General features: G+C 56.3%; 1 protein-coding gene across 3 annotated transcripts in view; it reads left to right on the forward strand.

The window, feature by feature from the left end:
- The first annotated feature begins 2201 nt into the window (after positions 1-2201).
- RFX1 (regulatory factor X1) overlaps positions 2202-24646 on the forward strand; it is a 30970-nt gene continuing 8525 nt past the window's right edge. Inside the window, exons 1-10 of one of the 3 annotated variants that reach the window (XM_072787021.1) lie at positions 2202-2346; positions 2538-2991; positions 10239-10593; positions 16868-16977; positions 17207-17290; positions 17927-18034; positions 18964-19080; positions 20127-20222; positions 20617-21015; positions 21811-21905. In XM_072787021.1, the coding sequence (XP_072643122.1) occupies positions 10287-10593; positions 16868-16977; positions 17207-17290; positions 17927-18034; positions 18964-19080; positions 20127-20222; positions 20617-21015; positions 21811-21905 (1316 nt within the window). In that variant the 5' untranslated portion in view covers positions 2202-2346; positions 2538-2991; positions 10239-10286. The remainder of the gene's footprint in view (positions 2347-2537; positions 2992-10238; positions 10594-16867; positions 16978-17206; positions 17291-17926; positions 18035-18963; positions 19081-20126; positions 20223-20616; positions 21016-21810; positions 21906-24646) is intronic. The other 2 variants (XM_072787020.1, XM_072787022.1) reach the window with 2 other exon arrangements.

The following is a 24646-nucleotide window of genomic DNA, read 5'->3' on the forward strand; positions in this document are numbered from 1 at the left end:
TTGGGTCCTGCATCAGGCTTCCTGCGGGGAGTCTGCTTCTCCCTCTGCCTATGTCTCTGCCTCTGTGTGGCTTTCATGAATATTTAAAAAAAATTTTTTTTAAAGAACAATTCTAGGGACGCCTGGGTGGCTTAGTGGTTGAGTGTCTACCTTTGGCTCGGAGCGTGATCCCAGGGCCCCGGGATTGGGTCCTGCGTCAGGCTTCCTGCATGAACCCTGCTTCTCCCTCTGCCTGTGTCTCTGCCTCTCTCTCTGTGTCTCTCATGAATAAATAAATAAACTCTAAAAAAAAAAAAAAAAAAAAAAAAAGAACAATTCTAGCCCACACCTTCCCTGCCACAAAGTCTTATAATGAATATTTGTGATTGAAGAAGTGATTTCCAGGCTTGGCTGTGCCCATCTTGGGGCTGAGAGATGTCAGGAAGGCGGGGAAATGGGTGAGAGGTGCAAATAAGGCTTCTAGTCCCCTGCCCATTGCCCACAGGGTTAGTCCTGAGACCTCCGCCTGTCTCTCAGAAGCAGCTGCAGGGTCTGAGTGACTTGCTCTGCCAGCTGGGATTTATCCTGGGCAACTTAGACCTGGAAGTCTCATTAATTCTTGGGGGGACTTGTCAGGGCTGGGGCTCAGCCGGCATTTCCAAAGATCAGGACTGATGCTACTTCTCTTCTTCCATCGAGGGTCATATCCAGGGGCATCAAGGCACAATGGGAAGTCCCAAAAAAGGAGACAGGCTTTCTGGGCTCTGCTGACTCCAGTTGTGTGATCCCGAGGGAGTTACTTCCACCTGAGATTGTTTGCTTACCTGTCTAGTTGGGGGAATATTCCACTTTGCTGGTTTGTTGGGAGGATTTCTGAGGAATCATCTGGCTACCTGTACTTCTCTGGCTCACCTCCTGCCACTTCCCTCTTTGCTCATTCTGCCCCAGCCAGATGTTTGTTCCTTCCCCGCCTGGCCTTTGCCTCTGCAGTTCCCTCCACCTGGGTTTTATGGGGCCTGCTTCTTCTCACCACTCAGGCTCTGTTTGCATGAACCCTCCTCAGGTGACAGAGGCTACAGCACCTTCTCTCTCCTCCCCCACACCCTCTTATATTGCTCTCACAGCCCTTAAAAGCTTATCTCATGCATTACCTTCACTAATAATTGCATCTCCCCTAGTAGAATGCAAAATCTGAGGATTTGTCTGCTTTATTTTTACATCCTGGGCCTTGCACACAAGAAGTGTGAAATTGGTTGAACTAGGAAACAGCAGCTCAGAGCTAGAGCCATTTTGTCTCACTGTCACACAGCAGAAGTGGAATTAGAACCATGGGCTCTGAGCCTTTGCGTTTATTGTCCTGTCTCTAGTGGAGACTGGGGCGCAATATTTAAGGAACGGGGTGCCAAAACATTCACTTATTATGATAACTAATATATTTTGAAAAGTCAAAATTAATGCAAAAACTTCCATGATCAAAATATTTTCAAAAAAGTAAAAGTTCCGATCCTGTGCTTGCCTGACTCACCTCACCTTAATCCCAAATCCTGGCGGGTCCTATCTTTATTTAACATTTTGGCATTTTGCTTATCACGGATTTATCTTTTTCCCATTAATTTTGACACTTAAAAAATATTGGAAAAAATATTAGAATGTCATTTATCCTGATGATCGAGTTTTTGCGCCCGAGGTGCGCTCACCCTAATCCTGACCCGCTTCTGTCTCTTGTCCCCTGGGGAAACTGAGGCAAGCAGGACGGTGAGGGGGGAATGCTCTGTGGCGGGGCTGGGGGGAGTGGGAGGGGGACGGTGTGGAGCCCAGCGGAGCAGCCCGAGCTCCCCCGGGAGGGGCTGGGCGCCGACCTTTGCTTATCGCCCGCGGTAGAAGCCTCTAATTAAGTCCGCCGGCGGGAGACCTTTCCCAGGGCCGTCCGCGCCGCCTGCGGGAGCGAGATAGCCGCGGCCGTCCCGGCAGCAGTGACCTTTCCCTGCCCAACAGGGCGGGGAGGCGGGAGCTGGCGCGGAGGCCGCGTCTACGCAGAGGTGGCGGGGATGGGGGTTGGTGGCGGGGGAAGTTTGCTCCGGGTAGGGGAGCCAGGAATCGAACTCCACCTGGCTGGAGCCAGGAATCGAACTCCACCTGGCTCCCCTAGACCATCCCACCATCGGAGGGCAGTGGGGGTAGGGGGAAAAGAGCGCCCAGTGACGTCATCGAACCCCCTAGCCCGGCCCCCGCCGCCGACGTCACAGACGAGCAGTGCACGTCACCGCATTCCTCCCGTGACGTAAGCGCGCGAGGGCAGGAACCGACCCACTGGGGAAGGGAGAAGTCTGAAGGAAGAGAGCTTTCCTTCCTCGCCTTTTATAGTTGGTAAGGCGTTTGAAGTACGCAGAGCGGACTACGGTTCCCAGCTGGCCTTGCTCCTCGCATGCGCACGGCCCCCAGCCAGAGAGCGCGGCAAACCTTTGGAATAGATTGACGTCCCTGTAGCTGAACCAAAAGGCAGGTTTTACAGCCGCAAACCAATCCCGACCTCACAGACCCCACCCCTTTATTCTTAGGCGGCCGCTTCCTTGCGGGAGTGACGGGTTCTTCTGCCTCTGAGGGCTCAGTTTCCTTTGATGGACATGCATAGCGATGAATCAGAGCGCCGAGAAGTCGAGGAGGTGTTGAAAAGCGTGACTTCGGACCAATAGCTTCGCAGCAGGACCTAGCGCCGTCCAATCACTGCTCCCGGCGCCGCCAATCACCCGGGACTCCGCCCCCGCCCGTGACGTGTGTAGGGTGGGTAGCAACAGTTGCCCCGGTGAGGGAAACGGAGGCGCCATAGCCACGGTAGTCGTGGCGACCAAGCAACCCGGCAACGCGAGTCAACAACAACAACCGCCCGGCCGACCCCCACCCCCACCCCCCCCTGCCTGGCCCGGGGACCCCGGCACGTTCCGTCCCCCTCCCAACATCGCCTCCGAGACCTCTGGAAAGCCCTTCTGCGGACACAAGTAGGAAGAAGCCGAGGTAACCGGGGCGGCCCCGGGGTGGCTGGCCGGGCCAGGGAGGGCGACGGGGCCCGGGCGGCGGGTGTCGCTGTAATCATAGTCCGGGGGGAAGGGGCGGGCGATCAAAATGGCGGCGGCGACTGTCGGGGCCGTGGGGGAGGGGGCCGGGGCCCGGCTGGGGCGACACCACCCGCCCCTGGGGTCCGGGGCCCAGCCCCCGCGAGGGGCGGGCGCTAGCAGGCCGGCGGCGAGTGGAGGTCGGCCGGACGGGGCGGGGGGCTTTTATATGTTGGGAGGTGCGGAGAGGCGGGCCTGGGGAGGCTGGGCCAATGGGAGCGAGGGAGGGGCGAGGCGGGGCCGAGGTGAGTGGGCGGGGCCAGGTCGTAAGGTGTGGGCGGGGCCGGCGGGTGCGAGGGAGAACCGGGTGCGGCGGCTGCCGCCGGGGCCTTACCGCATCCCAGAGATGGGAGGCCACCTGTGCCGCGTCGCTTTAGAAACCGCCCTGCCCCCCCGCCCCCGCCCAGGTCATTCCTAGTACACAGTATCTGCCACATCTGAGGCCTCAGTTTTCCATCCTGTAAAGTGGGGAGAATTCTTGCCATCGTCCCTTTTCTGCATTTCAGGGACTCCTTTGACTCCTTTCAGGACTTTCTCTAGGGTTCATCTTTGAACTTTTACCCCATGTCCTGTTTTTGAATGTGGTTTGATGGAACTGTTAGCTAATCTTGATTTCAGCACTGCTGTCTGCTCCTAAATCTGTCTTCTTCTCCCTGAGAGAAGGCAAAGAGAAGCAAAGTTTCATGGCGAAGCTGTGGACTGGGAGTATGGCTTTAGCCGGGAGGATTTGGTTTGCAGAAATCGGAGCCGACGGCAGGGAGGAGTGATCTTGGGTGACTGAGACAGAAGAACAGAAACGTGATTGCTTCTCTGGCGGCTGCTCTTAGACCTAGTGTTATCCCTGGGCAGAGACTTGTTTTTGGAGTGGGGATGATTTCTAACCATTCTGCCCATAAAGGTCTCCCTTTCTGGGCATGGGAAGCAAATGGCGCCCGAGGAAGTTTCTTAGATTTCTTAAGCTGCTTCTCTTGGCCAGACACATGTTTTTGTGTCAATCAAGTTGGTGTCAACTGGGTCACATGTCACTGAGGAGGTACCAGGCTCCAGAGCCACGTGGGCAGGAGCGCTACATGAAGATCAGAGGGAAAGGGAAGTGTTCCATGTTTGTTACAGGAGAATGTGAGCGACTGCTTTGCTGGGCAACAGGATCTGCCAGCTTGCTGGAGAACTTATTTTTTTCAAACAGCCAGCTGGGCCAAGTCCACTTTGCTTATTCTCTGTCTTGCTTTGGAGCTTGGCATCAGCAGAGCAGAGTGGTGGTGTGCAAACTGCAGCCGTTTTCCTTTAAAATCAATAAACTTCAAGAAGGATCATTTCAGGCTCTGCTAAAGCTTTCCCTCAAGAATTTGCGGGGTGGGGCGGGCCTCACTTCTCCAGGGACTCTTTTCTAGACTGAGTCCTCTTTGAGAGGTGGCAGGACCCCTTTGAAATTTAGGAAGGGTGGGGATTAGTTTTCTGTACAAACCTGGAAATACCAAGCCTGCCTGAAAGGTCACCACCACCTGTTGGAAAGGCAGACTTTGAGCAGAAGGTGATGTTACCAATCAACTAGCTTTTTTTTTTTTTTTTTCAGATTTATTTATTTTTTTACCAGAGATACAGAGGCAGAGACACAGGCAGAGGGAGAAGAAGGCTTCCTGCAGGGAGCCCCATGTGGGACTTGATCCTGGGACTCCAGGGTCATGACCTGAGCCCAAAGCAGATGCTCAACCCCTGGGCCGCCCAGGTGTCCCTCAACTAGCTTTGTTAACTGCTTGTCCCCACCCTCACCCGCCTCTTGCCCCATAACTTTTATATTTGAAGGGTCCAAGCCCAGAAGGATCTTTTGACAAGGGTAGAGGGCACTGGTTTGGTTTGCTTTTGTTTTTTGTTTTTTTGGGGTTTTTTTTGGTTTGCTTTTGGAAACAATCACCTGCTTTCTAGCTGTGTGCCCTTGGATAAGTTATTTTACTTTTATGGACCTCAATTTCCTTTTATCTAAGCTAGGGACAGTGATCACTGGTAATAATTTTAAGCTCATATTACTGTGTTATGGATTCCATAAAGGAATGCATGTTGAGTATCAGATACATAGTAATTGCTCAAACTCTGTTAGCTACCACTGCCATTCTCATGATTGGCCCTTCCTGCTCAGCTCTCTGAATTACACCACTTGCATTTATTTTTATCATTTTGAATTGGGTGAGAGCCTAGTGGCTTTAAAGGTTGACTCACTTGCTGGGCTGTGTGGGCTGATGACAGAGATGAGAGAGAGATCCCAGGAAGCTGGATACCAGGACTCCAGTTTCTAGTGAGAAAGTGTCATTTGCCTTGCTCCTGAAGAGCCTTTCTGCCGCTTTAGGAGAGTAGCCAAAAAGCTAAATTCTCCTGGGCCTGCGCCCAGACTCAGCCCCAAGGCTTCCAGGAGGCAGCTGGGTGAGCCAGGGATGTGGGTGTCGTGGGAATGGTGTCTCTAGAGCTGAAGTCTTTGCCCTTCCCTCCCCATACACAGCTCAACGTCTCAGGGGTGGTCCAGGGAGGCTCCCCCAGGGTTGCAGCCTGCAGATAGCAGCTGCACAATGCATAATGCTCTTCTTGGGCTGGGAAGCCCATTCTGTAATGACCAGGGGGCATTACCTACTACTGCTGCTGCATAAGCCTGTTGCTGGCAGAGGCAGGAGGCAGGAGGCTGGAATGTGTTCACAAGGGTTTGTCAATTGGTAGATTCAAACCGGCCTTTGACAGACACTAGCAGTATGCTCCTGGCGTGTAGATACTTTTTTGACAATAAAACTTGAGTCCCCCACCATGTGCCTGTCAGTGTTATAAAGAGCTGGAGATGCAGTGATGGGTAGGGCAGGCCAGGTCTCCGACCTGGGGGAGCTTGCATTTCTGGCCATGGAGAGAAAGAAAACTGTGAATAAGAGAGCAGACAAACAAAGAAATACAGGGCCAGGAAGAAAATAAAACAGGAGTCTGTGCTTCAGGGGATCCCTGGGTGGCTCAGCGGTTTGGCGCCTGCCTTTGGCCCAGGGCGCGATCCTGGAGTCCTGGGATCGAGTCCCACGTCGGGCTCTCGGCATGGAGCCTGTTTCTCCCTCTGCTTGTGTCTCTGCCTCTCTCTCTCTCTCTCTCTCTATGTCTATCATAAATAAATAAATCTTAAAAAAAAAAAAAAGGAGTCTGTGTTTCAGAGTGCTTGGGGGTGGGAGAGGGGAGCACACCTGAGACCCAAGGTGGTGACATAGAAGTTGAGACCTGAATGATAAGAAGCAGCCAGCACTGTAGAATGGGGTAGAGGTGAGGTGAGTGTGTCAGTCAGGTGGAAGACTCTGGTGCAAAGGTCCTGAGGCAGGAGGCCTGGAGCATTCTAGGAGCAAGAGCCAGTTTGACTAGAACATTCAAAGTGAGATAGGAAGGACCTCAAGGCCCCATGATGCTTGGGAAGGGCTCTGGATTTTATTTTGTCTCTGTCATAAGAGCCGTCGAGCCTTCTGAAAAGAGGAGTGACAAGATAGGATTTGTGTTTTCAAAGAATCCTAAAGACTATAGAGGCAAACGTGGAGCTAGGAGCTAATAAAGAGGGTGTTGCAGGGGTCCAAGCAAGAGATGAAGACAGCTCAGTGTAGGAGGGTGTTGATGAAGGTGAAGAGAAGTATCCAGCCTTAGGATCTATTTTGAAGAAATCATTGAGCAATCTTAGACTCACTTGAATGTAGAGGATGAAGGAAACCCACATCTTTAGATCTAATTTCCCTGTTCTTCTATAAATTCCTTATTGAAGCCATTCTACAGGTGAGGAAAGGGAGTTTTCTTTCTATTTCTTTAGGAGGGCTTGTTCCAAGATGTAAACCATTTGATTATAGAATCTCCATCCAAGACAGAGGTCAGCAGACAGGGGTTGCCATCTGGTTTTGTGTGGCCTGTGAACTAAGCATGATTTTTGCACTTTTAAATGATTGGGGAAAAGAATTACAAGAATATTTTGTGGTCTGAGTAAAATTTCAGGACATGTGATACCATATGAAATTCAAATCTAGGTGTCTATAAATAAAGTTTTATTAGCACAAACCACACTCATTTGTTTACATGTTATCTATGGCTGCTTTCACACCACAGTGGTGAGCTGAGTAGTTGCAACCGAGGCTGTCTGCCCACAAAGGCAAAAATATTGGCTGTGGCCCTTTGTAAAAGTTTGCCAGCCTCTGATCTAAAGCGATTGATTCAAACATTCTTCCAAAACAGCTATTGGCTTTGAAGATAGGTGCAGCCATTGGCACTTTTCTTGGCAGTTTCATTGCCAAGGAACAGATTTGCTGAGCGATTCCCTTGTCTTGTGTGCCCTGCTCTGTAAAGGAAAGGATCTCATGCTGTTTAAATATTTGTGACTTATTTCTCTCTAGAGAGCACCCTGCAGAACTCTGCTTGACTTAGGCATCCACAAATGGAAAGAAAAGGGCTCCCTGGCCGAGTAATTGTGGGACACTCGCTGTCCGGTATTGCCCTTCCTGGGGACTGATTGACAGGGACAGTGCTGGGAAGGCCTCCAATAGAGAAGTGGGTTTAACTGTTTTACTAATCTCCCCTTCTCCTTTTCATGCTTGGCCTTTCAGCCTTTACTGTCGCCTCCTTCCCCTGCCCCTGAGTGGAAGGGATGGGGCCGGCAGGCTTCCTCCTCAGGGAGGAGAAAGCACCTGCAAGGGTGGCGCTTTTAACGTCCATTCCTTGTGGTAGGCACCACAGCAAGCTCTGCTAGGCCCCAGCAAGGCCCAGGCCAGGGTTTCTCAGAGAATTCCCCAAGGGCCATTGAACTCAGAATCATCCCAAGGTGGGGTTAGCTCAAACAGCAGACACTGGGGCACCTCCCCCTCCCCCCCTTTTTTAAAGATTTTGTTTATTTATTCACGAGACACACAATGAGAGAGAGGCAGAGACACAGGCAGAGGGAGAAGCAGGCTCCATGTGGAGAGCCCGACGTGGGACTCCATCCCGGGACTCCAGGATCACACCCTGAGTCAAAGGCAGGCGCTCAAGCACGAGCCACCCAGGCATCCCTGGGGCACCTCCTTCTAAGAGCCTGAGGAATGTGTGTGTCTCCTTCCCCTTTCCTCTGTCTCCACCTGGCAGGGTTATTTGTCCAGTGACAATGATAATAGTGACTTCCGTGTCTCAGCGCTTACTGGCTTGTCTCATTGGAGCCTTATGACAGCCCTATGAATTGGTGTCCTCACCATCCCCAGGCACAGATGGGGACACTTGAGTCCCAGGGGAAGGTCAGTAACGTGGTTGTGAATGAAGAGACAGGTCAAGGTTCATGTCGGGGTGGGCTGACACCAGGCAGATGGACACAGATCAGTTGCTGTGACTCAAGCTCCTGCACTGGGCCAGAGTTTGGACGCAATGGTATGAGGAGCCCCCAGATGGCAGCCCCTCTGAGGCTGGCAGGAAGGAGTTTGGGAGCACAGGGGCTGGGGGACAGATGCCTTTTTCTAATGTGTGGCAGATGTTTAATCTCTGTGGGTGGGGCTCAGGTCTCTCCCTCTGAAAAAGGGGGAAGATGTTATCTTCCCTATTTGTGAGAAATAAACGAGCCCTGTGCCTGGCTTCCTGAGCAGGGCCGGGGGCTAAGAGCCTACATCCAGAGGTCAGAGAGACCTGGGTTCAAATTGTCTTCTTACCAGTTGTGGGGCACCCTTCACAGGGTTTTACTCATCTGTGAAATGGCCATGATGGCTCCTCTGCCATGGGGCTGAGGTGCAGAGGTGATCACAACAGAGGCTCCTGGGGCTTCTGGTTAACCAGCAGCAGTTGTTTCTCCCCCCTCCTTCCCCTTGCAAATCCTACTTAGTCACCAGTGGCTGGAGGGCCGCCTGTTGGCGTGAGATGGCCCACAGGTGCTCCAGGGTTAGCGCAGAATAGCCTCTGGTTCAGTGGCCAGTGGGCCCCGGAGTGTCAGGCTGTCAAAGTCAAATACTTCCCTGGGTCAGGCAGGGGTCACGAAGGTAGGGGGGCTGGAGCTTCTCCTCTTAACCACTCAAGTGTTTGCTCTGCTGTCCTCAGATACTCAGCAGCTGGGGAAGGCCCCCATTAGTGTGGGCAGCGGGGAAACCATTTGTTCATCTTCTGATGAGGCTGGACTTGCTGAGAGAGGGTAGCCCTGAGCCAGAAGGGACAGGACTGAGCAAGACAGACGGGGTGCCTAGCCCACTACCTGGGAGAGGGAACATGACTGCTTAGCATCCTGAAAAGCTGCCTCCGCCTGGTTGGGCCAGCCCCATTCTGAGGTCAGCAGTGCCTGCTGAGCCTGCCCTGTGGCCAGGGCCTGCTCTCACCCCAGTCCCCCTGGACTCAGAAGGGTACTCTTCCTGTGATGAGCTCACATGTGGTGTCGTCAACCATTAAGGTTCATTCAAGGGCCTGAAAGCCCCTGTAACCACAATATGCTCTCCGAATAAGGGCTTTTTGGACTCAAACACCTTTCCCTTGTCTGGCACCCCACTGGGAATGATACTCAGCCAAGAATCCGAGCCCAAATAGCAGGCATATAGGGAACTGGGACAGGCTGGCTGGGAGATGGCTTTCCCCCCCGACTTTGCCTTCCAGCAGTTAGCCAACTATTCAAGTGCTCAGAATGCCCAGGGTTCAGCCTCTGCCTGCTGTGTGCCTGGGGCAAGTTTCTCAACCTCTCCGAGCCTCAGCTCCTTATCTGCCAGAGCAAACCCAAACCCAGACATGATTATTGTAAAGTTTAAGATGAAATAATGTAGAGAGCATGGTGCTCCGTCTGCAGGAGCCCTCAGAAATGGGCCATTTGTCTCTGGGCGAGGGCCCAAGACCCCACCCTCGCCCACCCCCCTTTGTCACAGGGGTCCTCAAGGCACCAGGGACTGGGAAGGAAGAAGGCAGGAGTCCTGGACAGGGATGAGTGGAAGAGGCGTAGACCAGCCTCAGTCCATAACCAGTCCCCGTGCGGTGATGGGTTGGTTGTATCTGGCCACCAGCCTCAGGATTTAATTAAGTTAGTGATGAACCTAAACGTGTCTCTAGGGAGCCAGGAACTGTCCCTGGTTTCCTCTGCCTGTAGATTAATTCTTGTTTTTCCTTCTTTTGTTTTTTTTTGTTTTTTGTTTTTTTTTTTTCTGTTTCTCCCCTCCTTTGCTTCTTCCCAAGAAAGAAAAAAAAAAAGCCTTATTTATTATCATTTTCCCCACTGTTGGCATGGCAACACCAGCGTACGTTACTGAGCTACAGGCAGCCCCGCAACCATCCCAGCCACCACAGGCCCAGCCCCAGCCACCGCCGCCGCCACCAGCGGCACCCCAGCCCCCCCAGCCGCCTGCCACCGCTGCTACCCCCCAGCCCCAATATGTCACTGAGTTGCAGAGCCCCCAGCCCCAGGCACAGCCACCAGGCAGCCAGAAACAATATGTGACGGAGCTTCCGGCCACCCCCACGCCCTCACAGCCGGCCGGCGCACCCACCCCGTCCCCGGCGTCCCAGCAGTACATCGTGGTCACCGTGTCTGGTAAGTGGACATGCGCTCGGAGCCAGGGTGCTCTGTAATGACTTGGAGAGGAGTTTGGGGAATGGGCATCCTGGATGTGGGGAGCACAGTGATGCCCTCCCCAGCATGACAGCTTTCAGACTTGCTGGGGCTCCTGGGCAGGACTTGGGGGTTGTTTCTGGGGCAGGAGTAGTCAGGCCAAGCAGTGAGGCTTTTGTCCACCTAAACTCCTTTCCATCAGGGCAGCTCTTAGGGCTGTTTCTTTCTTTATCCCCAAGTAAACTGCCACTTGAGGAAAGGACTAGGTGGTGGGCTTAAAGTTTGCAAACATCTGTTGGAGATGGAGGGTGAGCACCAGGCTACTGCCCTCTGGGCCTAGCCTGGTTTCTCAGCAGCCCCTCGGCCATCCTGCCTGTTGCCTCTTCCGTAAAGGGCTGGTAATGGTTTCATGAGCTCAGGGGATACATGCCAGGCTTTCACGGAGGCACCGTAGGGAGGTCAGCTGGGAGGCCTCCTGGAGGTGCCACGATTTGGTTTTGGCAGGTCCCGGGGGCCGAGGAAGGCCATTGATTAGGCAATTTCATGATCATGTGGCCAAGGACCCCTGTTTCTCGCTGTGGTCTCTCTCCCCTTATGGCCGTGGAGAAAATGACCAGGAAGCTCAGGTCGTGATTCCTGCCCAGACTATCTTTCCCCCCCGCCCCACTTCCCTCCATGATGGAGATGGGCCAAACAGCAGGAACTGGGAGCAGAGGGTCAGGACAGGCAGTCATTCCCTTGAGAACGTGGAGCTCAGGCCAGGACTGGGCATCATTAGTGGTTTCCAGTGTGCTCAGTGGAGGGGGGAGAATGTGGTGACCCCCCCACCCCAGTTTTTCCAGAGTGGTAAAGGAAGGGACGGGAATCAAAAAGCCATCTTAGGAGGCTGTGGAAGGGGCAGGTCAAAACTAGGCTTAGGAAGATAGGACAATAAAGAGTGGTATGTGGCAACTGACATGGCCCCAGGGGACCAGAACAGGTGTAGCTGGGGCCCTGTGCAGCATCCTTTAGGCTCCTGGCGGTGTGGAGGTCCCCAGAGAGGGCTGGGGGTGGGGGCCTGCAGAGGCTCAGGGTAGTGACTCTTTACCCCAGGGACTGGTCTGGAGGGGTGGCATGTGAGAGCCATGCTGAGAGTACCAGCCATGGACGTGGCCAGGGTTCCCAGGCCCCACATTCCAGCGGGTTCCCAGCACTGCCCAGCTATTCTGCTAGGTTTTCTCACCAGCATGCCCCCCACCCTGCAAGAAGCCCACCCCACCTCCATCATCTTGTCTCACTCCGACATCCTGACCCTTGACCCCACTGCCTTCCTCACTGCGGACAGGCACCACCACATACCAAGAAGGACCCCATTTCCCCTGAGCCAGCCCCACATCCCCCAGTCGTCAGCAGCCACCTGCTCTGTGAGTCCCAGGGCCTCATCGCATCCCTCTCTTGCAGACCTTTCCCACCAGCATGCAGAGATGAAATAGCTCCATTTTATTTTATTTTTATTATTATTTTTAATAGCTCCATTTTAATCAGAAATCCCAGTTCCTGTATCCAGTTGCTGCCCATGTCTTCACTTCCTTTTAAATCAGAATTTCTTGAGTGATCCACCCTCCCTTCTCTCATGCTCTCTCTTCTGCTGCTCTCTGCCCTCCCCTGCCCAGCACTCCAGTTGGAGTCCCCTGTCTTGTCCTCCTGCTGGGTCACTTCGGGTATTTGTTTTCTTGGGTCCCTGGGAGGCGCCTGACAACCTGGTCCCCTTCCTCCCAGAACTGCCCCCTGCCCTGGTCTCCATCCCATTTTTGCCTCCTTCTCCTCCCCTTCAGAGGAGGAGAGGTGCTGACCTTCGTCCAGCACCTCAGCTCTCACTGCCACCTTGGTGCTAACAGTGTGCCCATGTTGTGGTCCATGCCCTGGGCTGTGGCCCCGAAGCCCAGCCACCTGTGATCATCCACTCAGGACTGAGTGGGCTCCTGAAGCCAGCATGGCCAAACCAGAACCCTGGATTTTTCCCCTCATCTAATCTATCCTCTTTTGAGACTTCTTCATTCTAATAAATACCACCCCAGGTCCTGGCTCAGCATGGACTCCTACCCTACCTATCCTTGAGCCAGACGTCTCGTCTCTACCTCCTAAATGCTACTAGAACCACCCCAGCCCCCCCCACCTCTCCCACCACCACGGCCCCCATCCTGGCCCAGCCTCTGCCCTCACCTGTCACAGTCCACCTGCACAGAGACCAGGAGGGAGCCCATCACAACCCACCCCAGATGATTCTGAGGCAGGGGGCCCTGATGACACTCTCTGGGACACCCTGACCTTGGCTTTCTCATCTGACGAGAGGTGGCCCCCTGTGGCCCCTCCCACAAGGGAAGGGCTTTAAAAGCTCCACACTTCCTGTATCCCCTGCTGACAATTTTCTAGCCTCTCAGCTCTGGTCTGGGAGGCCTGCCAACTCCCCTCCCAGCCCCCACTCTCAGTCTTCCCTCTCCCCTCCCACACCTGCTCCAGCCCTACTGGCCTTCCCACGGCTCCAAAACCCACAAGGCTCAGTCTGGCTTCTAGGGCTTTGCACTTGCAGTGCCCTCTGCCTGGAGCACTCCCATCCCAAACCTCCTGGTGACTTGTCCCTTGTGTTCTAGTGTCAGTGCAGATCTACCTCCCTGACACCCATACCTCCCCACCTCCACTGCTTACTCCCTGTGTCCTCACTTTGCTTGATTTTTCTTCTTAACGTTCATTATCACCTGAAGTGATGATGATGATGATGATGTCCAACCCTTCATCTCTGAGGGCAGGGCTCTGTCCACTGAGTCTTGGTGGCATGAGACCCAGGTGAAGGCTGGGCTGACCCGTCACAGCCCTCATGGTCTGTTAGCCCTGGGCAACTGAGAGCAGGTGGGAAGCCTCGCCTGTCACTGCTGGAGGACTTTGGTCAGCTTCCAGGACATCTGATTGGCCATGGACTTCTTGGGTGCTGGCTTTGGCTGATCTGTGGTGGGGAGGTCCAGGGTCCTCTGGAAAGGGCACATGGCTCCAGGCCCCAGAGCACCCCAACTCCCGGCACATTCCTCTCTCCGCCCAGCCTCCCCAGTTCTTCCTGGTCCATGGACTCCAGGGAGTCCCCAGGGCTTAGAGGTTGAGGCCTTTGTTCCCGCCTCCCCCTAATTCCCCCATCACCATGGGGTTACTCTGTGCTTATGTGCTGCAGTGAGTGGGCTGCTGGTATGACTTTCAGGATTCCTTCTTTGGTCTGATGGTACCTTCATGGTCTTTCACAGGGGTCCTGGGGACTTTCTTTTCCCTACTGCTCCTTGTTCTGGTGGCAGTGAGCTTGTCCCCTGGAGGGTTACTGGGTGGGCTTCCTCGAATTTTTCTGAGGAAGAGGAGGTTGGCTGTACCTTTTTACTCCACTTGCTGTTCTGTTGACCCCTCTCCCAGGCCCTGTAGTGAGTTCCCAGCATTCCTCCATGACTCTCTCATGGGTTAGCATCCCTTTTCATCTAAAGGTGGCCTTAGAGCCGCTTGAGCTCATCTCAGGCATGGCGGGGGTAAGGGAGGTAACTGACACCAGTAAAAGGCAAGATGCCTGGGACTCCTCTGGAGCCAGAGCAATCTGAGCCGATCAGGGACCCAGGGAGACTCAGGAAGGAAACAGGGAGGGGCCCTGGGCCCAAACCTGGAGCCCAGGCTGAAAGCCAGCTGGGAACAACCCCACAGGCAGCTCATCCAGCCCGGTCCTTATAGGCTCTGTCCTAAGTGTCTATGGAGGTGATGGGAAAGAAGCTCAGTTTCCAGGCTCAGCAACAGCCTTGTAGACCCATAAGCCCCTGTCCTCACAGGCTACCAGACTCTTGCCCAAACTCGAGGTAGAAAGAGGAGGGCACTGTGGGCCCTGGCAGCCACCCCCAGGAAGGTGAAACCAAGCCTGCCCACAGCAGATAGGGCTGGGCTGAAGGAGCGGCAGCGGCCAGCCTTTCTTCCCTGCGTCTCCCACACTTGGAGTCCCAGGGAGTCCAGGAAGACTTGTGTCTGAGAGGAAGATGGGAGGCTGTTTGTCAGCATCCTCAGCACAGATGGGGAAACCAAGATCAAGGGACCCAGGACCCACCAGCCACCTCAGGAGCCCCCGACTGAAGTCCTCTCCTAGAGCAAAGGATCTGGAGGGAGGGAGCCAGACGGCCCTGCCCGGTGTCCACAAGGAGTAGGGCCCCAGCTCATCCTAATGGAGCCTCTCGGGCTTCCTCAGTCTTCCCCTTCATAGCTTGTGGTATTGGAGACATGAGTAGGTCTCGATGGGGAAGTGCAGGGCCCAGGGAGGAAGAGACGCTCATCAGATCGAGGGACAGGAAATCAGCTGCCACTTCCTGACTACAGACTTGAGACTGCAGGGCCTTCCCTGGTCTCAGGCACATGCCCAGAATGGAGGAGGCAGACAGACAGATGGAAAGGCTCTCAGACTTAACACCCCGCTCTCCCAGACACACTCAGTGAGGGCCACATGCAGGCAAACAGGGACCCACACACGGGAAGCCCCTCATCCGGACAGTAGACTCTGGAATCTCACCTGTTTATCCTCGTGATACAGCCCCGGCATGCCTGGTGGATGTGGGGGTCCCTGCCATCGCAGACTGTTTCCTGGGGCTTCCCCCACCCAGGCAGGGGCCTGATCTCAGCAGGTCCCCAGGCCTCCCAGCTGCTTAGGGTCCCACCGACTGAAAGATCAGCCGTGGTGTTTTCATCTGAACCTCCTGGCCAGCCCCCCACTCACTCACTGCCCACCCTGAACTAGGCAAGACCTGTCACAGGCCTCCTCGGTTGGGTGCCATTCCTTGGGATGGGCCTGGCTGCCCACGTCCCTCTGACACCCAGGTGTGCCGGGCCCCCCACGTGACTAAGGGCTTTCTCAGGTTTCTCCTGGGGGCCCATCTCAGTGGGGGCTGCATCCTTCACTGCTCAGGGAAGCCCAAGTGGATGCCCAGGAAGATTCTAGCCAAACGTTGGAAATGATGTCTCCTGGAATTGGCTGCAGACGCAGCTGGCCAGGCAGGCCTGAGGTTGCTCCAGTGCCCGTCCCACATGTGGCCAATGGGAGGCTCCCCACAACACCACCTTCCACATCTGACCACTGCTTCCCCTACACCCAACACATAACACATTCATGAGCTCTGCCCAGGACTTAGTCCCTGGGGTTCTTGCATCGACCTGGAACTGCCCTTCTGCCCTGGCCAGGCCCCCTCCCTGTGTCCCCACATGGCTGAGGCCCAGCTCCCCACTCTGGAGGCTTGCCCCCTTTGCCTCTCCCCTTCTCAGCTCCCTTGTTAATCACTCAGTGAGATGTGCTTGAAACTTGACATGTGCCTGCCGGGTAGAATCTCTGGGTACCAGCCTCCCTCCTGACTTCATAGCAAGGCCCCAGCCCAGAGAAGGCTCTGCTTGGGCCACGCCTACTGGGAGGACAGTGTTTATTCCAAGAGGGCAGCAGAGGAGCTCTACAGCTGCATCCCTGGGGGTGGGGTGGGGGATTAGCTCCCCAAGGTTGTGGGTATAAAGCCACCCACTCACCCTGCTGTTCCCAAAGAGGTGGACCAGGAGTAAGGAGTATAGAACAGTTTCTCCTAGATAGACGGGGGTAGGGGCAGGGTGGGGGCAGGTGGGCACCATGTTCTACAATTGCCTCTTCTCGGCTGCCTGTCAGCGTGAGTAGCTGCCTGCCCACTTCAAGCCCCCTCTTGCCCCCGACCTACTGAGGACAGGGAGGCTGGGACAGTGGAGAAGGAGAGGGCCACAGGCTGGCAGGGCCTTGTAGGGTCACCCTTTTGACTATCTTCCATTCCTGGGAAGCCAGGAGTCATCTTGGTCCCAGGAGGAAGGTGGCCATAGCATTTTGGTCCTTCTAGGGCTGCTGAGACCCCAGGGTAGGGGGCCAGTCACTGGAAGTCCACAAATCTTATCTGTTGGGAGAAGGGATCTAGCCCTTCGGGCCTCTGGTGCATCTTGGCTCCTCATTCACCCCTTCTGGTCTGGTTTTGGGATGAGGAGAGGTGGGGTGGGGCTGCTTCTGCACGTCTAGGATCATAGGTCCTTATGGCTCACCTCAATGGGCAGTGTCAGGGCTGGCCAGGAGGCAGGCAGGATTCTTGGAGAGGCCCAGCGATGGTAGGGATCAGCTTCAGGCAATATCGTCCCATCCTGATGGGTTCAGGCTTGGGCTCAGGGTGGAGGCAGGGACAGCAGGCAGAGCTGACCCAGTGACCCCTCCTCACAGAAGGCGCTATGCGGGCCAGTGAGACTGTATCGGAGGCCAGCCCAGGCTCCACAGCCAGCCAGACCGGAGTGCCCACTCAGGTGGTCCAGCAGGTGCAGGGCACCCAGCAGGTAGGACACACATACCCCTCCCCTGGGGAGGGTGGGCTGGGAGGATACACGAGAGGGGCAGTGGAGACTGTGGCCATGGCACTGTGGCCTCCACTCCTGCCCTGCTGTCAGAGCCATCTGCTCACATGTTCTTATCAAGATGCTTGCTTCAGCTACCCCTCCACCCACCTGGGCCAGGCCTCACTGGGGAAGCTGGCATGGCTCAGGTTTTTACTCCTTGCCCCTACAGCGTCTGCTGGTCCAGACAAGTGTGCAGGCCAAGCCGGGCCATGTGTCACCCCTCCAGCTCACCAACATCCCAGTACCCCAGCAGGTAAGCCTGCCATGCCCGTCCTGGCCCTCACAGCCTCCCCCAGGGTACACAGTCAACTCCCTGTGGCCTGCTCAGATTTGTCCTCACCAGCATCAAGGACATAGGCTCCAACCAGGCCCCTCTCCCCCCACCTGCTGCCTCCAGCAAGTGAGACCATGGCAGTCAGGGCCCATTGGAAAAGGATGACCCATACAAGTTTCTTAGTAGACAGAACTGAGGAGTAGCAATAAGGAAGGTAGCTTTCGGGTCCAGCCCCAGTGTCTCAAAGCAGAGAACCCAATGCCAGTTAGGAGCTGAGAGCCTGTAGCCAGCACAGGGACTGTGAGCGTGTGATGGTCTGTCCCCTGGGCAGCCTGTGGGCAGGGTGGTGGGGCTCAGCATAGGACCCTGTGGCTCTGCCACTTACTGATTCCAGTACCTTAGGCAAGCACTTTTGCCGTCCTGAGTCTCTCTGTCACCCCTGTGAAGTGGAATTAGTAGCAGGGCTGTGCCGGGACTGTTGGGGCAGTTCTGTGAGCTAACAGGGGCACAGCACTAGGACATCTCCTGGTCTGGTAGCGGGTGCTCATGGCAACCGACAGGCTCCACAGACAGGCTGCTGTGAGTGAACTGTGGTCCTTTCCCTCCTGGTTCTAGGCTCTCCCCACACAGCGTCTGGTGGTGCAGAGCACAGCCCCAGGCAGCAAGGGTGGCCAGGTTTCCCTGACAGTGCATGGCACCCAGCAGGTGCACTCACCCCCTGAGGTAGGTGGTGGCCCCATCAGCTGACCTCCCTGTCTCTCTCTTCCCATTACCCCCAGACTATACTTGGAGGGGTCCCTACTCCTCAAGCCCATTTTCTCCTGCCCGGGTTGAGTGGCTTGGCTGCCTGATTCATGGCCCCACTGGCAGTGAGCTGGGTCCAGCTCTGGGAGGAAGAAGCAGCCTCCACCTGGGTGGAGCTGGGCCTCCACTTCAGGGCTGCATATCCCAGGAAGGAAAGGAGGCCACTGGCCCTGCTCTGAGGATCCCCCCAAACATCAGTGAGGGTGTTGGAGGCAGGCAGGCCATGGGTGGCTGGGAGCATGGCTGGTAGCATCAGGAGCTTGGGGTCAGACCCCCCTCCGCAGCTTAGCCATTTCTTCTGGGGAACTCTGGCGAGGCCCCTAGAGCCTCCCAAGCCCAGTGTTTTCTATGTGTAAAGCAGCAAATGATATGAAGTGCCACAGCATGGCCCAGAGGACCTGCAGCCAGTCTGGCCGGGGTCGTGCCTGGTGCCACCACTCAGCTGTGTGGCCTTGGGACGTCCCTTCCCATCTGGTGGTTTAGCACATCATCTGTTAAGTGGGGATTCCCTCACCTCCCCCTCCTCACCTCAGGGGTATTAGTCTCTCTGATTATGGAGGCCACAGGCAGCCTCTGAGCTGAGGCCATCTGCACTGGGGAGGCTGCCCCTGCCCCCCCCCCCCCCCCCCCAGTGCCTCTGGGCTGGACTCCCAGCTTTGCCTCGGAGTGACTGGGGCAGGGACTCTTGCAATTCCAATTCAGGGAATTTGACCAGTTAGTGGCATAGGAGGTTGAGATCTCTGTGGCCTGCCACCCTCCCCAAATAGCCCTTGGGAGAGCCCTCCTGAAAAGGGTTTTGTCAGGGCCTGGGCAACCAGACCATATTCTCGTGTCTCCTTCCCTTGCAGCGGTCACCGGTGCAAGCCAACAGCTCCTCCAGCAAGACGGCTGGGGCCCCCACGGGCACAGTGCCGCAGCAGCTGCAAGTCCATGGTGTTCAGCAGAGTGTCCCCGTCACCCAAGAGGTGCCAGGCCAAGGCGGGCAGTGGCTGGGGCAAGGGGTCCTGGCCAGGCAGCCTCTGCAGCCTCCTTGACTGTCTGGGAGCTGTGGCAGGGAAGGTCTGCAGGAGCCCAGCAGATGGGGGTACAGCCTCAGCAGCCCCTCAACCCCTGGCCTTTGGCAAGCGCTTCCACCTCACTCCAGACTCAGCATCCTCCTCTAAATAATGCCTCTGCCCTAGGAGCCCAGAGGAGCAGGGTGGTCAGGGCTGCTGGGGGATGAAATGTGGTCTTCATGAGTGGCTTTCTATGTGTAAAGCAGCAAATGATATGAAGTGCACCTGGCACTGTACGGGTGCTGGAAACTCAGAAATGTCCTGGCCTCTTTGGGCCCAGTTGCCTGGAGGAAGTCCCAAGGCCGAGTCCTGGCTTACCCTTAAGGAGCTTGGGGGAGGCCCAACCTCCAAATCCATGGCCAGCCTCTGGGAGGAGGCTATTGATCTGAGCTGCCAGTCGCCAGTCATGGCAGCTGAAGCAGCTTAAATGGCAAGGGGTGGCTGCCACCTGGTTGCTATCACTCAAGTTGCGGGGTTCCAAACCCCTCAGAAAACCATATAAAAACCATAGATTCTTCTCCCAAAAGAAAGCAGAAACCTCACCCTGAAGGATTCCCAGATGTTCCTGCCGGGTACCACAGACCCCTCTGACCCTCCAGGCCTGGGTTTGAGGTGTAATCCACCACGCAGCACCCCCATCCTCCACCCCCTGCCCCCAGCTTGTGTCCTTCCCTGTGTGCCCTGAGGGTGATCAGGATCCCTGCAGCACCAAGGATGTGGGGGTGTGGGGGAACCCATGTAGAGTAGGGGGGAGGACAGCAAGGACTCCCTCACTCAGGCCCAAGTTCAGCTTCAGTTCTGCCATTTCCGGTGGACCTCACTTTGCTGAGCCCAAAGTCAACGTGGTGTTGAATCTAACAGGCACTTGGTGAAGGGCAGCAGGGAAAATCTGCAGAATGGTAGCCTCTTTGGGGCCCCACGGTTACCAGAGTCTGACTTTCCCTTTCCCTCCCCAGAGGTCGGTGGTCCAAGCCACTCCACAGGCCCCCAAAGCCGGCCCTGTGCAGCAGCTCACAGTGCAGGGGCTCCAGCCGGTTCACGTGGCTCAAGAGGTGCGTGTCTCCTCCACCTGCCTCCGGGCAAACCCCGGGACTGGGGCCCCGGGCTGGGCTGGGCTGGGGAGGGGTGCGGGCCCCTCAGGGCGCAGGGAGGGAGGGGAGCGGGGGTCCTCAAGGGCCCCAGCCGGGCTCCAGGCTCCACTTGGGGCTGTGAGCTGCAGACTCGGTCTTGGCGCATCCCCTCCCCCACCCCCCACCCCCCGCCTCTGGCAGTTCAGGGGCCCAGGTTTGCTAAGAGAGAGATCTGGATCTTCCCCTCCCTGAGCCACCTGGGGGGGAGATCTGTTGGGTTGCTGCCTGAGCTCAGCGACCCGGTGGGCGGCGGAGGCCTGGAGCCCCGCCCGCGGCCGCCCCGGGTGACCCCCCAGTGTCTCTGTTTGTCCTCCAGAGCTCAGGCAGTCAGTTTCCCGCTAGGAAGGCAGAGCAGCAGGAGCCCCGGCCCACGCCGCCGCCGGAGCCGCCGCCCCGGCCACCCACGCCCGGGCCCCGGCCGAGCGCGCTGGCCCCGGAGCCGCCGGCGCCGCTCCCGCCCGCGCGCAGCGGCGAGGTCCCGCAGCTAGGCAGCCCCGAGCCGCCGCCGCCCCATTACGAGCCCGGCGCGGGCCCGGGCGCCGAGCAGTGGGTGGAGCTGGTGGGCGTGCTGCCCCCGCACCTGCTCCTGCCGCAGCAGAAAGTGGTCTTCGAGCCACTGCCCGGGCTCCCGGCCCGAGCCAGCCCCGACCAGAGGGTCAGGATCCAGAGAGTCCCCCAGGTGCTAGTGTTCGGCACGGCCGCCACGGCCCTCAAAGTAGGTGGCGGACGTACGGGCGGGGGGCATCGGGCGGGCGGGGGCGGGATCCGCCGGCCCCGGCCCGTGCCCGGCCCCGCAGGCCCTGGAGACCCCCACCCACTACCACCTCCTCCTCCGCCGCCCGGCCAGTCTGGGGACCCGCCCCTGACCCCACCCCCACCCCACCCCCAAGGCGGGTTCCAGGCCCCCGGCTCGGCTCCCACAGACGGGTGGGGGTGGGGGTGGGGAACTCGGGCCCCGCCCCCGAGGCTCTGTCAGTAATTCCAGGTTCCGTCCCACGAACGGGGGCCCCACCTCTGATCTCTCACTCCGCCCCTGACGTCCTGGACCGAGTTTCCAGGCCCCGCCCCTGCAGACGGGGATCCTTCCCTCCATGCAGGCTCCACCCCCGAGGCCCTGTTTGTCCGTAGTTTCAGGCTCTGGCTTTGACTAGCTGTAGTGACAGCCCTGTGCCAGGGCTTGGCTCTATCCCTGGGGTCCAGCTTCCACGCCCACAGTAGGACTCTGGGGTCCTCTCAGCCCACTCCACGTCAGGCCCTGCTCTTGCTGTCCCCAGTCTAAGCACAGAGCCCTGGCTCTGACACACCTCAGCCTGATTCCCAGCCCTGGCGGAGCCCGCGGCCCTGGGCCTCTGACCCCAGGCTCTGTCCAGGATGTATTCAGAAAGTCCAGACATGCAGCCTGGGGGACCCAGGTGTCCTTGCAAGCTTGGACAGCCACCAGCCCTTTAGAGATGGAGGCAGAGGAGCTGGCCCACCCCTGACCTCCTGTGTGCCCTTCCTCCCACCCCAGGTGCAGCAGCTGCAGCAGGTGCCTGTCCCACACGTGTACTCCAGCCAAGTGCAGTATGTGGAGGGCGGTGACGCCAGCTACACGGCCAGTGCCATGTGAGTGGGCAGAGGGCTGGGGGAGGGCAGAGGAGGGGGTGACCTATGTCTCTGCCCAGGACCCTGCTAGGACTTGAGGCCTGCGTCCCAACCCCAAGCAGACCAGCCTGCCTTCAAGGCCTTGGGTTGACAGATGGTGGGTGCTTTTTAAGGATAACCAGCAGCCGCCAGGCAGGGGCAAAGCAGAGGGAACCCCTCGCAGCTTGGCAAAGGCACCCCAGTGTAATTTAGGGCTTTGGAGTCAGATGGGCCTCGTCTTTAGAAAAGGAAAAAGACAATTTTACTTGTAACAGACTAAATTATTTAAGTAATAGAGAATGTTAAACAGTGAAGAGGAAATCTTCCCTGCTGGGGATCCCTGGGTGGCTCAGCAGTTTAGTGCCTGCCTTCGGCCCAGGGTGTGATCCTGGGGTCGCGGGATCAAGTCCCACATCGGGCTCCCTGCATGGAGCCTGCTTCTTCCTCTGCTTCTCTGTGTGTCTCTCATGAATGAATGAATAAAATCTTAAAAAAAAAAAAAAAAAAAAAGAAAAATCTTCACTCCTGATGCCTAACCTTGCTTCAAAGGGGGGGCTGTGACCTGTTTCTTTGTTTCCTCCTAGAGATGTTCTGAGAATAGAAACTACCCCCTTTTTTGTTCAGAAACAGGCAGAGTGTTCTCTTCCTTATTTTTACCCCAGCGGTATGTCTTGAAGCTCTGCCTTGTTTCCCTGAGTGGGCTATGGTCGCTCTGTTTAATGGCTGTGTGGCGCTTCACTGTGCAAATGTCGCACAACCCACATAGTCAGTGCACACCTGGCTGACACCTGGGTGATGCCCACTCCCACACTGCAGCATTAATATGTACCACAGCAGACATATAGCATGCCCTTGTCCTGCCCTAGCTCTGGCTCTGGCTCCCTCTCGTCCCGGATACCCCACATACCGCCTTCTCCCATCACCCATAGTAATAATTGCAGGATTATAGTGATTATTGTTTTAATTATTGGAAGTTTCCATTGGTTTTCTTTGCATTTGTTTTGTTTTGTTTTGTTTTTCTCTCCCCTGTCCCACGTGGGCATGATGCTGTGGATTAGCTCATGGAGCAACTCAGTCTCCGAGTTATGATGCTGTAGTAGATCCCAAGGGTGTGACCCGGGCACCTGAGTCATGGTCCGTGGCATCCAGCTACCTCATAGTTCCCTTGATTTATTTCCAGTGCTGCCAGTCAGCCATGCAGACCAGAGTGGGTAGGGAGCATAGGGGACACTCTGGAAAAGAGTATGGCCCCCTAGGGCCTCTAGGGATGTGAGAAGCGGAGCCGAGGCACAAGCCCAGACCTTGTGGTGCCACGCTGGCTCCTTCTCCCTCCCTTGGTAGCATCTGTCCTTTGCTTCGTTTGAATTCTACTCTCCGTGATTATAGTATGTGTGATCGCACGTAGCCCATCATTGCCGTCAGATTCTTCTGCTGTGTGAAGTTGTTAGCGGCATTGTGTCTTCTGTTTCTCTCTTGCAGTGGGTTTTTACTGGGTTCCCAACCCTTTGCCAGCCTGGATCCCCACCCTGGCCAAAGCCCCTGCACCTCTGTCCCTGGCCCCATCTAGGCCGTGACTAGAGACACACACATTCATTCATTCAGTCAGTCAGCATGTGGGGCTCTGGGCTGGGCTGGGCTGGGCTGGGCTGGCTGCAGTCCCTGCCTGGGGGTGGGGTGGAGGGCACTTGATGGGGCTGCTTGGGTCCCATGCTGTCAGGGTTGCTCTGTGCCAGCTCAGTCCATCTGGACCAGGGTGCTCTGGTCAAGAGCTGCATCTTGGTGTCCAGCAGGCAGGGTGCTCAGCTCTGGTGACCGTACCTTCCCCCACCCCCCACCCTCATACCTCTCCTTGCTGCCCCCAGAGCCCCAGAGGCCTTCAAGTCTCCTTCCCCTGCTTTCCTTGGGAGACTCCAGCAGTGCCTTCTAAGGCAAGAAACCCAAATTGTGCCCAGCGCTGTCTTGTGAGAGGCCTGCTCCCCTCCGCGGGCCTCCACCCCCACGGATGCAGATGGAGATATGAAATGGGGCCTGGTCACCCCACTCTTCTGGAAACCCCATCCTTTCCTTTCCCCACCTCTTCCATTCACCTGACAGAATGTTCTGGAGCTGCTTCTCTGGGCAGGACCTTCCTCTTTCTCTCTCATCCCTCTGTAGAATTCTGACACCTTTCACTTAGCTTTCCTCTAAAGATGGACCCCAGTTTTCACTCTCTTGCTTCACCCTGCAGCCGTGAGCCTGCATCGTCTGACTCCGGTCCGGGGATGGCTTAGGGAGAAGGCTCCAGGGCAGGCTATGTCGCTGCCTCAAAGGGACGTACTCTGCACTCCAAAAGTCATCGCTGAATGACTCCCCAGGGTGGCTCTTCCCCTTTCTCCAGCACCTTCCTGCATTTTTTACCACCTGGGCAAGGCCCACCTTCTGCCTTGATTTACCTTCATGCTTGCTTCTCCTCTGGCTTCCCCACCACATTAACTCCCCCAGGCAGGGCCTTTTCTGCTTACCCACTGCTGGGTCTAAGGTGCCTAGAACAGTGTCCAGCATACAGTAGGTACTCAATAATTGTTTTTTGTTTGTTTGTTTTGTTTCGTTTTGGATTGACTGAGTGTGTGGCCTATTCCAAGTTGGCTTCTTCCCACCTGAGATGTGGACTCCCATGCCAGGGGCCACTTTGATAATGAAATGAGAAACTGTGTCCCACCAAGCACTCAGGGCAGTGCCTGGTC

This window comes from Canis lupus, chromosome 19, assembly GCF_048164855.1.
Source record: "Canis lupus baileyi chromosome 19, mCanLup2.hap1, whole genome shotgun sequence".
Lineage (NCBI taxonomy): Eukaryota > Metazoa > Chordata > Mammalia > Carnivora > Canidae > Canis > Canis lupus.